At 28.8% G+C, this 14,244-nt stretch overlaps 3 protein-coding genes across 6 annotated transcripts in view; 1 reads left to right on the top strand and 2 right to left on the bottom strand.

The window, feature by feature from the left end:
- LOC117234290 (probable serine/threonine-protein kinase dyrk2) overlaps positions 1 to 3,893 on the bottom strand; it is a 266,454-nt gene extending 262,561 nt beyond the window's left edge. For both annotated transcript variants that reach the window (XM_033495354.1, XM_033495355.1), the window contains exon 1: positions 3,497 to 3,893. The gene's annotated coding sequence lies outside the window, so the exon portion shown is untranslated. The remainder of the gene's footprint in view (positions 1 to 3,496) is intronic.
- A 2,906-nt stretch (positions 3,894 to 6,799) lies between these two features.
- LOC117234336 (DNA repair endonuclease XPF) lies at positions 6,800 to 11,624 on the top strand. The gene is made up of 19 exons (XM_033495436.1): positions 6,800 to 6,914; positions 6,999 to 7,115; positions 7,183 to 7,315; positions 7,398 to 7,575; positions 7,670 to 7,849; positions 7,928 to 8,108; positions 8,184 to 8,336; positions 8,416 to 8,529; positions 8,613 to 8,761; positions 8,834 to 8,988; positions 9,078 to 9,309; positions 9,398 to 9,569; positions 9,640 to 9,807; positions 9,892 to 10,029; positions 10,099 to 10,317; positions 10,387 to 10,560; positions 10,650 to 10,790; positions 10,905 to 11,096; positions 11,192 to 11,624. Exons 4-19 carry the CDS (start codon positions 7,508 to 7,510, stop codon positions 11,351 to 11,353), a joined length of 2,598 nt encoding a protein of 865 aa, XP_033351327.1. The 5' UTR covers positions 6,800 to 6,914; positions 6,999 to 7,115; positions 7,183 to 7,315; positions 7,398 to 7,507; the 3' UTR covers positions 11,354 to 11,624.
- LOC117234339 (peptidyl-prolyl cis-trans isomerase D-like) lies at positions 11,568 to 14,130 on the bottom strand. 3 transcript variants are annotated; one of them, XM_033495442.1, is made up of 9 exons: positions 13,476 to 14,130; positions 13,315 to 13,377; positions 13,084 to 13,240; positions 12,792 to 12,981; positions 12,563 to 12,713; positions 12,292 to 12,481; positions 11,995 to 12,185; positions 11,766 to 11,911; positions 11,568 to 11,694 (listed from the first exon to the last, which is right to left on the bottom strand). In XM_033495442.1, exons 1-9 carry the CDS (start codon positions 13,647 to 13,649, stop codon positions 11,574 to 11,576), a joined length of 1,383 nt encoding a protein of 460 aa, XP_033351333.1. In that variant the 5' UTR covers positions 13,650 to 14,130; the 3' UTR covers positions 11,568 to 11,573. The 3 variants fall into 3 exon arrangements, with proteins under 3 accessions (XP_033351333.1, XP_033351334.1, XP_033351335.1); XM_033495443.1 differs by having other exon boundaries at positions 13,093 to 13,240; XM_033495444.1 differs by having other exon boundaries at positions 13,315 to 13,346; positions 13,476 to 13,567.
- Positions 14,131 to 14,244: the final 114 nt, after the last annotated feature.

Here is a 14,244-nt window from a genome sequence, read left to right as displayed (position 1 = left end):
TCTTTTCGAGCGATTTAAAGGTGAATTTATCGTCTGTACATAAGCACACTTGTTTGAACACGCAGTAAAACCAGAAATCGGTATAACGTTCAAGCAATCACGATAACGTCGCGCTAAAATAAAACCGAAAATGATTCGAAAAGTACTCGAAGCATCCTTAAACGTGTATTCTGTTCGATGTTTACGATCGTAGGTACACATGTATTACAAAGAGTTCTCAGGTCTGGAATAAAAATCGCCTTCACTAATGGCTCAATTTCAATAATCGTTGAAACCACTCTCTCTTTCTGTCTCTCGCTCTCTCTCTCTCTCTCTCCCTCAACCTCCCTCCCTCACTCTCTCTCTCTCTCCCTCACTCCCTCTCTCTCTGGGAGCTCTCGTTTCACGAAACGGAACTATGTCACAATAAATTGTGTTTACGTATTACGAAGTCATCGATAAAACGTCGAACCTTGATGGGAGAAAAAAAACGAGAAATAACGAGATTAAAACATTTCATTGAATACTTTAACTGGAGTAAATAAATAAAATCTTGCGAAGAATAGGTCTGTATTAAAGTGATATGTTCTTCGTTAAATAAATAATTAAATAAATAAAAAATAAATAATTATTTTCTTTAAACTGCACATCTTTTAAGCGATGAATTAACAATTACTTTAAAATAGAAATCTTGCTCAATATAATGGAAACTTTCTAGTAAATATATTGTCATACAAAATTCATAATATCTACTGTTTCTCTAATATTTTGTTTTTAAAATGTTTATTACATATGTATTTAAATTTTTAAACAAGATTTTAATCTTTTTAGATAGTAAGGAGAATTGTAATTAATTACAAATAGTAAGGAGGATTTTAATTAATTACAAAGAATAAAACCTTTTAATTTTTCCAAATAATGACTTGCAAAAAAGGTCCCATTTAAAAGGTATGCAATTATCCCATTATGAATGCTGTTTTCGAACAGATAAAAACTTAAAATACTGTTTATCGCTTTTTTTGATCGATTTTCGAATTTCTGCCACGACTTGAAAAAAAAGAAAAAACAAACAAACCGCGATAAAACTCGTTTCTCACGTCCAACGTATACAATTGTGTCTGTCCCGGTACACACCACTCGTTCTGTACGAGCACACTTATTGAAACGTTTTCTGTTCACTTGATTACGCTACGAAATTAGCAAGATACCGGTACGGAACATAATCGAATATAGTCATTTTAAATTCTCTACTAACGAGAATTGCTTCCTGAAAACTTGCCACAACCATCATTTTCTCCCGCGATAAAACGCGAAATAAATGAAGACATAAAACAACTGTCCATCGATAATCGTAGAAATCTCTCACCAATTTCAATAATAATTTTTGTAATTTAAAACTTTTCTAAAATAAATCTTAACTATTTTTATTACCATAATAGATACCTATTATTTTGATTCTTAGTTGATATTATCGATATAAAATTTATTTATCCTTTGTTATTCGGGTCCTTTTGCACGATTATATTAATACCTAGTCAATAACAATACGACATTATTACGCTTTGGTAGTTGAAATTACAACAATATGTAATATTATTCAAGCTTCGAATTATACCTCCGCTTTATATCCCTCGACACAAAAGATAGTATACTTTTTTTCTTTATAATTTTTGTCGAGTACAAAGAGAAATATGACTAAGCGAATGAAGAAACAGTAGCAGATACTCGTTGTATTTATAACGCACCACGAATACCACACCAAGTACTTTACGATTACATGGTATAATTACGTACAATTTCGTACTCTACGTTGCTGAAAGCACTACCAGTGTTATACACACAGGCAAGCGTACCAATTGTACGTTCGCCTCTCAAATATACATATGTACGTACGACAATATTCATACACGCATAAGAACAACAAAAACAGAATCCTTATTATTAAGTACGCACCTTAGTTTCAAACATCGTTTAGCATTTTAGCTTGTATCTCGTCTCATGAAGAGTGATTATGGGTATAATTTTTCTCTTTTACCTTTATCGTTAGTAAATTATATAGAATTACGGTTTAGTTAGCGTCCTTTTGGAGGCATGCTTTTAATTATTAGATTGAGGCACATGAAATGTTCTCTTAGTCTTAGTTAGGCAGACCAACATCGCCATATTAAAATAGAAATTTATTACAAATTACGCATTTCGAGTGTTAAAAAGATTTATGACAGAAATATCGAAACATTATTATTGGATCTCATGAATAATCAGGATATTTATGTGACTTTTTATACCAGATCGAATTTTGGAAAAGTGCAATGTAAGTTACTAGAAATATAAATTTATCAATCGAGAAATGCATAAATTATTCTAAAAGATATTCTAATCTTATTTCGATAATTTTTATATTCTACAGTTGATAATAATTCTTATAGATTTTAAATAATGAAGCTAGCTGAGGCTAGAATCAATATGGACGTTATTCTGATTATATGATGTTTCAATTTCAAACTGTGCGGTTATTTGGAAAAACATTTCATATACCCTAATCTAACATATACTCGAACCGCCTTTGATTTTATTTCTATAAAATATATTTTTATCTGTGTTTATCATAATCAACGAGCGATAAACAGAACAGAAAATGAAACAAAGAAAGTATTATACGATATCCTGTTTTTTAACAGTATGTTACTTCCGTTGGTTTTTGACGTGTGTCGCATTCTTGCGACAAATTCACGAAACCGGAAACACATGTGGCGGTTTCGCGGCGAAATGTTTTTCAACCACAGAAACGAAAACCTAACCTACCTCGCGTTCATCTATCTTCCTCTTCATTACATCACTTCACCGTATCTCGAAGCTACATACATTTTACATTGCATACACGTGTGAAAACCTTGCCCAATGTTTGTTCTCTTTCTTTCGAACAAGTTCGTTAGTAGCATCTTAACTAAATTAGATTGTCTAACGAAATATCCTTCCGCGGAACGACAAGAAAGAATTGCAGGCAAGGACCATAGTGCCTCTCTTATGCCAATTATGAATATGTCATTTCGACAGATTATAGAAATTCACAATCGAATGTACAATTCTTTAATGCTTAAAATCACAAGATGGGACATTATATTTGTTATATTACATTTATTGACTTAATATTAGAATTATCAAAGTAATCAAAATGATAAATTTTTCATGGTAATTACGTAGATTTACAACGATGCACTTTTGATAAAAGCTTTTCCTTTCCTTTACACTATTTTCTCATATACCTTTCATTTTCTCTTATTATATGAGTCATCGATAGTTTCGATATTAATTTATATACTTCAGTACAAAAGAAAGAGATATTTAATCCATTTTTTTATTGAAAGAATGAAAATCTGCATATTCACATCGATATAAGAAAGGCGATATATGATTCTTCGAAGATAAGAATCCACGTTCGCGACACTTTAGAAACGGTACAAGGAACAGAGCATACGCGACAATTTTTTAAGATAAAATACATTTGTGTGTTACTTACCATGCAGAAGAACTTCACGTCGGCGTTACGCCCGCGCACGAAAACAATCTAAAGACGTACTCCAAAAAATCCGTGAGCGTGTGTCGTGGTCCTGGTTTGGTCAGGAAAGATTCCTCTGGATTATAGCCTTGCCGTTTCCCTCGGTCTTTGTTACCTTCGCAGGTACGGATGGATAGCCGGCGAATAGAAAAACCTCACACGCGTAGTCCCGCAGTGGAGAATAAAAAAAGAACGATACGCGATGAATCGAAGTCAAGTGCAATACACACACGAACAACCGCACGGCGCGCGGGTTCAGCGGCCGACTGAAAGGATGCAGTCGCGTTTGGTCCGCCATGGTCCGCTCACGGACCCCTGTGGCCCCTCGTGGTCCGGCCATCCCCCCACCAGATCGCGACAACAGAGACAAAGCAGCTGCGCGCGCACCTACACATTTTTTGACCCTCCACCATTCTCCCTTCCCTCTTTTCCCCACTCTACGACCCTTAGGCTCGATTCACCGCCGTATCGTCCCTTAAGTCTTCTCATTCGTACACACATGCATACTCCCTAGTGATAGGATCGATTCACCAGGAATTTCTAATTCCCCACTCATTCGATAAATGAATCTTTGAGAAATCTGAAATATGGACAGAATGTATTGTAATTATATTAATGGTACGCACTTGTTCGTAAATTATATTTCATTGTAACGTTTTTAATCACATTAAATACAATTCTCGAACGTTTATAATAGTTAATGTGTAGCGATTAAATGTGGATATTTGCGATTAAAATAAGTGAAGATGTTTGTAAGAAAGATTGGAATTAAATTAGTAATAAATAAAATGCGGGTTTTTTTACATTTATAGGAAATTTGTAGCTGTATTAATGCATATAGATTCTATTTTTGAAATTATATATTTATAAAAATGCGAATCTGCATAAATATCCGTAGTCTAGTAATAAAACTATAGAAATATATGTAAGTATATACATATTTAAACTATTTAGAAATACGTAAACGCCTCCTTTCGTTTATACTGAATTGTATAACCTTTGTAATCTGAAGGAGAATAATAAACATACGTACATATATAGAAGTACGCTGGTCAACTCCATAAATTGGAAAGTTCAGGGAAGTGATAATGTTACAAGTACTATCTTTTAAATTTACCTTAAAGTTTATTATTATTTATGTCGTCCTCATGAGTACTTTTGTAATGAAATTAAGAAATAAATAAAAAGTGCAGTTGACCAGTTTGTCTTCTGAAAAACTTATTTATTGCTGTTGAAATAATTAAAAAATAATAAGACAATACCTTCTGAAATGACTCATCCAAATACGAAGGCTTCCTAAAGTGTTATCGGCGGTATTCATAATTGATCTTAAGTCGTTTGTTAGAGTATCGAAAACGGATCAAGAGGGTATTGCTCCCATCGCTAATAAGGCGTCGCACACATCACTACCCAGGAGTCCTTAGTCGACACTCTCACCCGCGCTACCGCTCGCCCCCTCTTTCTTCCACTTGCAGACTCGTCATAGGCCCTGTTTACACCCCGCGAGAAGGAGAGACTGTTACCGGTCTGGTAGCTTATATCGATGTAGGAAAAAGTGTGTATTATACCGACCGATCCTATTGCACTGGTTGAATCGAGGTAACCGCCATGCAATTCGACGGACCAGTGTTAGACTACCATTGGTGTCGAAGAACATGAATACGATGACGACCTTCTAATGCCTCCTGATAACACGCTATTTGCGTAATAGAAAATATACAACATTTAGTTTCTGCACTATAAAGATATAGTGCAAGTTGCTAGATCTGATCACGAAATTAAAGATAATTGGGATTATTATTGCATTTGTTTCATTTGCTTGATTTTTCGATTGATGCAATAACAAAATAATGTTTCATTAATTGTCACTTTTATTTCAAATAATTTTAGGAATAAGAATAATTTTACTAAACATTTTTTAACATTTTCATGAAAAATTATTTCCAACATATATGTATAGCATCTAATTATTACAAATAATTCCTACTAAGTAATTATTATTATACCTCTTTTCGTAATAGTGATGCACCGGATATCGTACTTGGTTACGAAGTGTTAGGTGCGAGCAACAAGGGGCCTATAAACAAGAGCTTTGATACTTGTTAATCATCGTCATAGATTATGTGAACAATACTATATCCTTGTAAAAATAATTTTTGCAATTAAATAAATAAATATGAGACTAGAACATAATACATAATTTGTAAATTAAATTTGTATGAATTCATAAAGTATGTACATACATATACATACATATATATGTATAATTGCTCTAATTTTTCTACAGTGATATTTGAAAGATTATTGACTTTATTCACAATTAAATTACACTGTATTTTAAATATTTATTTTAAAAGTAGTCAGAAGTTTTCTAATTATTACCTATCATGGTCTTCATCAGTTTTGTTAATGTATAATATGTATATAAATATATATATCTTGTAACCACTTATTTGCTTTTATTATTCTTAGCGTTTGCAATATGATTATATGCCATACAATATAATTATTGGCATACATAAGTACATATCTTGTTATTTAAGCCTTAATTTATTATGTTATTAATTTATATATGTGTATGTACATGTATAATGTATAAATATATTTAATGCGACATCTGCCAAACTTTATTCAAATAATGCGTTTATCAAATTTGAATCAAAATACATACTACGTATAAAATAAACGATATATAATATAAATGAACTTTTTATAATTGTTATAATTTCAACATTCTGTAATTTATTTACAAAGATCCTACATGTTATTCCTGCAAGAAATAATATATAGGATGAATTGTTACTTTTAATTTAAACATGTAACCTCGAATATTTTTTTCGAACACAAACGTACATAGCTCGAAAGATTGGTGCAAAATATTTTATTGTAAGAATATAACTTTTTAATACAAATTTTATATATTTATTAAATATTCATAAGATATATTAGCTTTAATTGATAACATAATAGTTACAGTTTTATTAATTAATGTTCCATTTTAACTTTACCAGAAACACTTTACATATGAATTGCGTGCAAAGAAGGTTAATTGGGTATTATTGTTATTATAGTGAGATTTTTAAGGATTATAGCAACAAATTTATGATTATTGCATGTTGAACATGTTAACATTCATTATACTATGAAGAATATATTTATATTTCTTGTTTTGGTAAAGACATTTTTTATATACTTATGATTTGAAATTCTTGGATTATTGTACAAACCTAAAATAATAGAACTTATTTTCACAGATATCCTATGTGTTAGCATCTACAGATAAATTATTACATTATGTAACTGATGAAGTTGCAGGAGGTTCATACAAATATTATAATTTAGCTTACGATGGTTTTGTTAGAATAGTGTTAATATCTGAGTAAGTAAGTTATTAAGATGATGTTATATTAATTATTAATTTACATACATATGTTGTTTTTACATATATATATATATTTCATAGGGTTGGAGATACAGATTTATATGCTTCGCAAATAATAACAAAACCGACATACGAACCAGATCAGTATTGTCTTCAATCTGCTACATGTGGGGATGATGTTATTGTTATTCCTGATAGGTATATTAAATATAATTTTGTATAAACAAATAAATATATAAATTGTAGTAAATATATCTTTTTTCAGCTTTAAAAGACCAGTTAGTATAGGAATATATGGACATCCATCACATGAAAGTAGTAAATATATTCTTTTAGTGTATGAAACAACAGATACAGAAAATATATCATTTAAAAGAAATTTAAATATTCATAATGAGGTATATATTAAAATACAGAAATATCTAAAGTGCATAATACATGCATATTTCATATAAGTAATTGTAAGTATTATTATTTTAGGAACAAAAGCCATCAATCTCATCATCCATTATCTGGTATTTGTTAGATTTTCTTTTTCATATATTGTTTTGATGTGTTGTAATACATTGCATGAGTTTCCTTAATTAATCATGTTGGAGTACGAGAATCAAATATTTTTGGAAATACTCCATGAAGATGGTTTGGTTATTACGGCAAAGTAATTATTGTATTTACTTCTGTATTATATAAAATATATTTCACTTATTTTGTTTCTCAGTTGATTCTGACTTATTTATATTATAACTTTTTAGAGGACTTGGCTTAGAAACTGTATTTGCAAATATATTAAGAGCATACATAGATCCTGGAAATTTAGTTATAGTTTTAGGGACTACAAATCACGATGAACAATATTTTATTGATTTTTTAAAAAGTCAAGGACTCAATCAATTACCCCGTATTGTATCTTCCGAATATACCTCTGATGAAAGGTTTGCATCACAATAGCAACTTTTTGAACCAAAAATCCCGTTTAATATTTTCACTTTGTTATTTTTTAATAATTATAGAGAAGGACTGTATTTGGAAGGTGGTGTGCTATTTATGTCAGGTCGAATTCTTATAGTAGATTTCATAAAAAAAAGAGTTCCATTAAATTTAATTACTGGAATTCTTGTATACAGAGCACATAATATATTAAATTCATATCAAGAAGCATTCGCTCTTCGTTTATATAGGCAACACAATAAAGTAGGTATTTAGAAAGGATATGAGTCCCTGTTACATAATATAAAGTATTATTCTTAATTTAATAAATTTTTGTAGACTGGTTTTATTAAAGCTTTCACTAATTCGGCATTGGCATTTACTGTTGGATTTATGCAAGTAGAACGAGTAATGAAAGCATTATTTGTTAAAAAATTGTTTTTATGGCCGCGTTTTCATACACTTGTAAATAATAGTTTAGAAAAAAATAAGGTAATAATATTATATAGTTATTAATATTAAGATATATCACGAATTTTAGCGTAAAAAGTTCATTAAACAATTTTTTTAGCCAGATGTTATCGAATTACACATAAAAATTACACCAAAAATGTTAAACATTCAAACTTCTTTACTTGATATAATGAATTATATAATAAAAGAACTAAAAAGGCTTAATAAATATGTAGGTATGAAGTCTTAATAATTTATTAGATTATATAAAAGCTAAAATCCGTCTATCTCTTTTTTCTTTTTACTTTTTTACAGTTGGATTTAGATGATTTAACTGTTGAAAATGCAATAGCTAAAAAGTTTCATAAACAATTACAATCACAATTAGATCCTATGTGGCATCAACTTAGTTCTACTTCTAAACAATTATTATCTGATTTAAAAATGTTACGTGATCTTCTCGCGTAAGTATTCAAAAAGCAATGAAATAAATAAAATTTATTTCCTACAGAAAAATATAAAAATTTATAATTTAGATGTTCAACATATGAAGATTGTGTATCGTTTTATGCTATGTTAAATCGCTTACGCACAATGGAATATGCTGTAAAAAATAGTGGCTGGTTAATGTCAGATTCTGTAGATGCTTTATTTAAAAATGCAAAAGACAGAATTTATAACGAAAAAAATGGTAAACTTGTTTGCACAGATTTCTATTTTAAAAAATAATTTACCTTATTGGTTTCGTAATTTGATAATGTACATATCATTTTTATATAGAAATAAAACCTGAAGCTACTCCAAAATGGACAGCATTAACGGAAGTATTACTTGAAATTGAGAATGACAATAAAAAGAACAAAAATAACAAAAATCCTGAAAAGGTTCTTATTTTGGTACATGATCGAAATATTTGTTATCAGTTAAGAAATTATTTAACTATGGGTGCCAATAAATATTTACTGTATGAAGCAGTAAAGAAACTTTCTCATAAAGAAATAACAAAAACAACGTATGTAACAAATTAAAAATATAATCTTTTATTTAAAAGCATATATATACTTAAGATATACATTTTATTGCTTCATTTACTTCAATAGTGGAAAGAATGCAGAAGAAAAATCTACATCTGCAGAAAATAATGAACATAGTACAGAGGAAGAACAAGATGCTTATGTATTAACATTATCTCAAAAAGTCAAAGAAGAAAATCAATCTGATTCAACAGCTGAAGATAACAAACAACAGACTTTATTTGAAGATTGCTCACAAGTAAAACTAGAATCTATTGTACTGTGTAATGTATGAAATTAAAAGAATTCTATATGAACTATTTTTGTAGATTGCTGATCTGGATTTAACTAACATAAATACAAACACACCTATTGTTTTGATACAGTGTTTGAAAAAACACGGTGATCCAATGGCATTGCAACGCGCTTTAACAGAACATACACCAAATAATATCATTATGTACGTAGCGGACATGTCTGCTGTACGACAAATTGAAGTATGTGTGAAATTAATAAAACAACTTTTTCTAATTTATTAATGAAGTATCATTATAACTCAAGTAGATATATTTTTTATATAGGTTTATCAAAATAATAATCCATCGATAGATTTAAAAGTATATTTCTTAATCTATGAGAGCTCAGTGGAAGAACAAGAATACCTTACATCTTTAAGACGAGAAAAAGAAGCATTTCATCTATTGATTAATGCTAAAACTGTATGTTATTGTATTTCAAATGAATCTTTACATATATATGAATTATAACAAAGTATATTTTTATGTCAGACAATGGTTATTCCTGAAGACCAAGACGGAAAATCTGAAGATTGTTTAAATCTTGCAATACAATCGAATGCAGATGGTGAATTGAGTACACGTAAAGGTGGTTTATCGAAAATATCTGAAATTCCTAATACTGTCATAGTTGACATGAGAGAATTCAGAAGTGAACTACCTGCTATACTTTATACACGAGGCATGAAAGTTGAACCTATAACATTACAGGTATAAAGGAATTAAAAATTTTAAATGATTTAAAGGCAAAAGGTATTTATATTATAATTATGTTTATAGGTGGGAGATTACATTTTATCACCAGATATTTGCGTTGAAAGGAAGAGTATTTCTGATTTAATTGGTTCTTTAAATAGTGGGAGATTATACAATCAAGCTATTGCTATGACAAGACATTACAGCAAACCAATGCTTCTAATAGAATTTGATCCAAATAAACCATTCTGTTTTCAAGTACATATATATGTTTTATATATACTGCAAAATTACTAGCAGTTACTTAAATTTTTAAATTCATTAAAAGGCAAAATTCTTAATTATAGGGATATTATTATGCTAGCAAGGATGTTCAAAATATGTTTATCACTTCAAAACTTCAACTTTTAACTTTACATTTTCCTCGTTTGAAACTTGTATGGTCACCTGGACCTCATGCAACAGCACAATTATTTGAAGAACTGAAGGTAATAAAATAAAATTATAATTTATAAGAGTTTATAGACTCAAAATACATAGAAATAGTAGTATGCTAAATTGATACCATTCATATTACTAATTTATCATATATAAATTTATAGCAAGGAAAAGATCAACCAAATGCAGAGAAAGTTGCGCAAGTTGGAATTGAAGAAAACAAAGAAATATTAGCAGAGAAATATAATCCTCGTATTCAAGATTTTGTTTCAAAATTACCTGGGGTTACTTCCAAAAATTTACATTTAATATTAGGTAAAGGACAATCACTAGATCATCTTAATAAACTTACAAAGGTAAGTGCTGTAATTTAAATTTTGTTAAGATAAGGTATTGGATTTTCGAATAATATAAAGAATAGTACATTTGAATAATGCTATTTTCCTTTTAGGAAGAACTTATTGAAATGATTGAAAATAAAACCGAAGCAGAAATGTTATATAGTGCATTTCATGAAAAACTTTCTTCAGCTGAAGAAAAATCAGGCACAAATAGTAAAAAACTTGCATCCAAAGGTCGAGGAAAAAAACTGTTTACTAAAATCAAACAGTAATATTTTAAATACTTTACTTTTAATATGTTGTTTTCTAAAATGCTGGTTGTTTACATTATTTTTATGTTATGTTTAAATAAAATTTAAGATTTGTGGATACTATATTGTAACTTGCGTGATATGAAAAGAGTTGTGTGTGTATAAATTTCAAAAAAAAAAAAAATAATAAAAAGAGGCATTTTTATCTATCAAAATTATAATTTTCTTCATTACATTTTTATTATTCTTGCATTTCAACAGTTTTTAATAAACACAATATAGCTTTATTTAATATTTCTTCTATTAGTGACATACAACCTTCTGAGACTAATATATTATTGACATGTTTTAGTTCAAATATCCTGTAATTATAAAATATAAAAATAATTCCATAAAAGATATTTCTTCTTCAATAAAAAGTTAAATGGCATACTTTGCAATTTTCGCAGTTCCACATTCCCGAGAAATTATAGATTTCTTTGCAGCCTTTTTAATAGTTTTTAATACTATTTCATGTGCAATTTCTAATATTTTATGTATTGTTGCATGAGTATTAAATGAAATATGTTGTAGACAAAACTATATAAATTATGTATATATGATATGAGATTTACAAATATTAAGTTGTAATTAGTAAACTGAAATTTTAACATTTAACTTACTTCATTATGCTCATGATGAAAAATGTATGCTAAAATAATTTTAGAAACTTCTGAGATAAATCTCATTTTTTCTTGTTCAGTCATTATATCTGGTTGAAAATTCAACAATAAATCGTGAAGTTTAGCAGTTATCGTATTATATTCTGCCATACCAATTAGATGAATTTTTTCATAAAAACGCATATCCATTCCTATAAAAAATCATACAATTTCTACTGAGTATTTATGTTTACAAAGGAAATACATATGTATATATAGTAATACTAGTACTCCATAGAACTCTTTATCTTTAAACACCTGGTTCATAGTCACTTGAAAGACAATAGAGACCATTTAAATACCGTTTAGCCAACAAAAGCGATTCAGTATCGCGAATGTCTATACTATCCACAATATTATCAAGCCATGGTGTAATAGAGTAAAAATCAAATGCAGTATCAGTGATTCTTACATCTTCTCCTTCTATACTTGCTGGTGGTTGATGTTTCTGAAATAAGGACAATAGGAAATTAGTGTACAATACAATATAAATATATTTATAAATATAACTGGTTTCAATTATACAAACAAGGAAGATCCTTGATTCTGCCTCCAACTTAAGTTCATTATTAAAGCTATATTCTCCACATTGTGAAATTACAATTTTTTTAAGTGGATGTTCATAATATGTTGAAATATCTTCTAATATTTTTAAAGTTTTAGCACCATCTATAAGTTGTCTTTGTACAAGTTTTAAATGTTTATTTTATTCTGCTTTAATCATATAAAAATACTTAAGATTAATACATTTAACTCACCCAAAAGCAACATAAAAATGATTCATCCAAGGATTTGGTTTTAAACATACAACAAATTGTGATCCATTACAATGTTTGCCATCATTTGTCATTGAAAGAACTCCTCGACGATCATGAGGAACACAATAAGATTCATCAGGTATTGTAACATCAGCAGCATTATTTTTATCCGATTGAAATGGTTCAAATCCTACAAGAAGCAAATATTTAGAATAAAGCTGACAGTAGGTAATACTTGAAAAATACTCAAAGTACTAAACCAAAGACTAATTGATATAACATTGAATTATACCTCCTATACCTCCACATTGGAGCCATCCATCTTTAACTATACGATGCAAACATGTATTTATATAATAAGCATCTTTGTAACATTCTTTTACTTCATCATATCCAGTGCAAAGATTTAAAAAATATTGACAAGTTAATGGCAACAAATCAGAATATAGCTAAATTAATATAACATTTATATTAAAAGTTTTGTAAGATTGTTATGCTTTTTAAATTATGTGCAAATTCTTACCATAAACACGAATGAACCAATAGGTGTATCATCTATAGAAAATGTGAAATAAACATATTTTCTCTAAAGTTTAACAATGTCATATTAGTGCACAATTTATATTATTAGATTACTATATAGAAGAAGAAATAAAATCATTTATACAACAAAGAATAATTTACCTTAGATTTTTCCATAAATTTTTTGCAATGTTCTGCAGCAAGATCTTCATAATATTCTACACCAACAGGTAAGCTAAAAATATAATCTTGACTTATATAGTGCAAGAATTGTATATCATTACCAAGGAATTTATTATTTATAAAAATAGCAACAGTTTGTGTTAATGACCACATTTCACCTCCAATTTGCTAGAAAGATATAATTATAATTGATATACTAATATTATAACGTACTTTAACAAGTGGGCTAATGGCAGTTTATTACTCTTTTCATTTTAAGTATGTATTCATGCCACTCCATTTGAAACATTTCTATAATTTGTGGCATGCAAAACTTAAATGCCAAATGTTGATATAATTTCTCTGCATATAATCGTGCCTTCTGAAAAGCAATAGTATTTATAATACCTATTACTTTAATTTGAATGCAATCATTTCTACAAGAGTTTAAATAAAATTTGTCAGATAATCCTCTTTTGACTTTATTTTGCATAATTGCAAAGTTAATTTTAATTTTCCTTGAGTAAATTATTTAACATAGTAATTGAACCTAAGTGATAAAGGTATATAAATAATGAATAAATCTAATTTGTAATTTAAGTTCTGTTGTGGCCACTGTGTCATTACAATGAAAATAGATTGCTACAACAACATTTCCCAACTGAAGTTGTACAAGATTAGCGAGAAAAAATGAAGACTACATTTGAACCTAGTGAGAGAAGTTTATTTTATCATTTGCGACTGTATACTTGTAATTATTATTTATAAA

Source organism: Bombus vosnesenskii, unplaced genomic scaffold (assembly GCF_011952255.1).
Source record: "Bombus vosnesenskii isolate JDL3184/JDL3185 unplaced genomic scaffold, Bvos_JDL3184-5_v1.1 scf7180000013304, whole genome shotgun sequence".
NCBI classification, from domain to species: Eukaryota; Metazoa; Arthropoda; class Insecta; order Hymenoptera; family Apidae; genus Bombus; species Bombus vosnesenskii.
The sequence above is the reverse complement of the archived record's forward strand: the minus strand, read 5'-3'. Positions and strand labels throughout refer to the sequence as shown.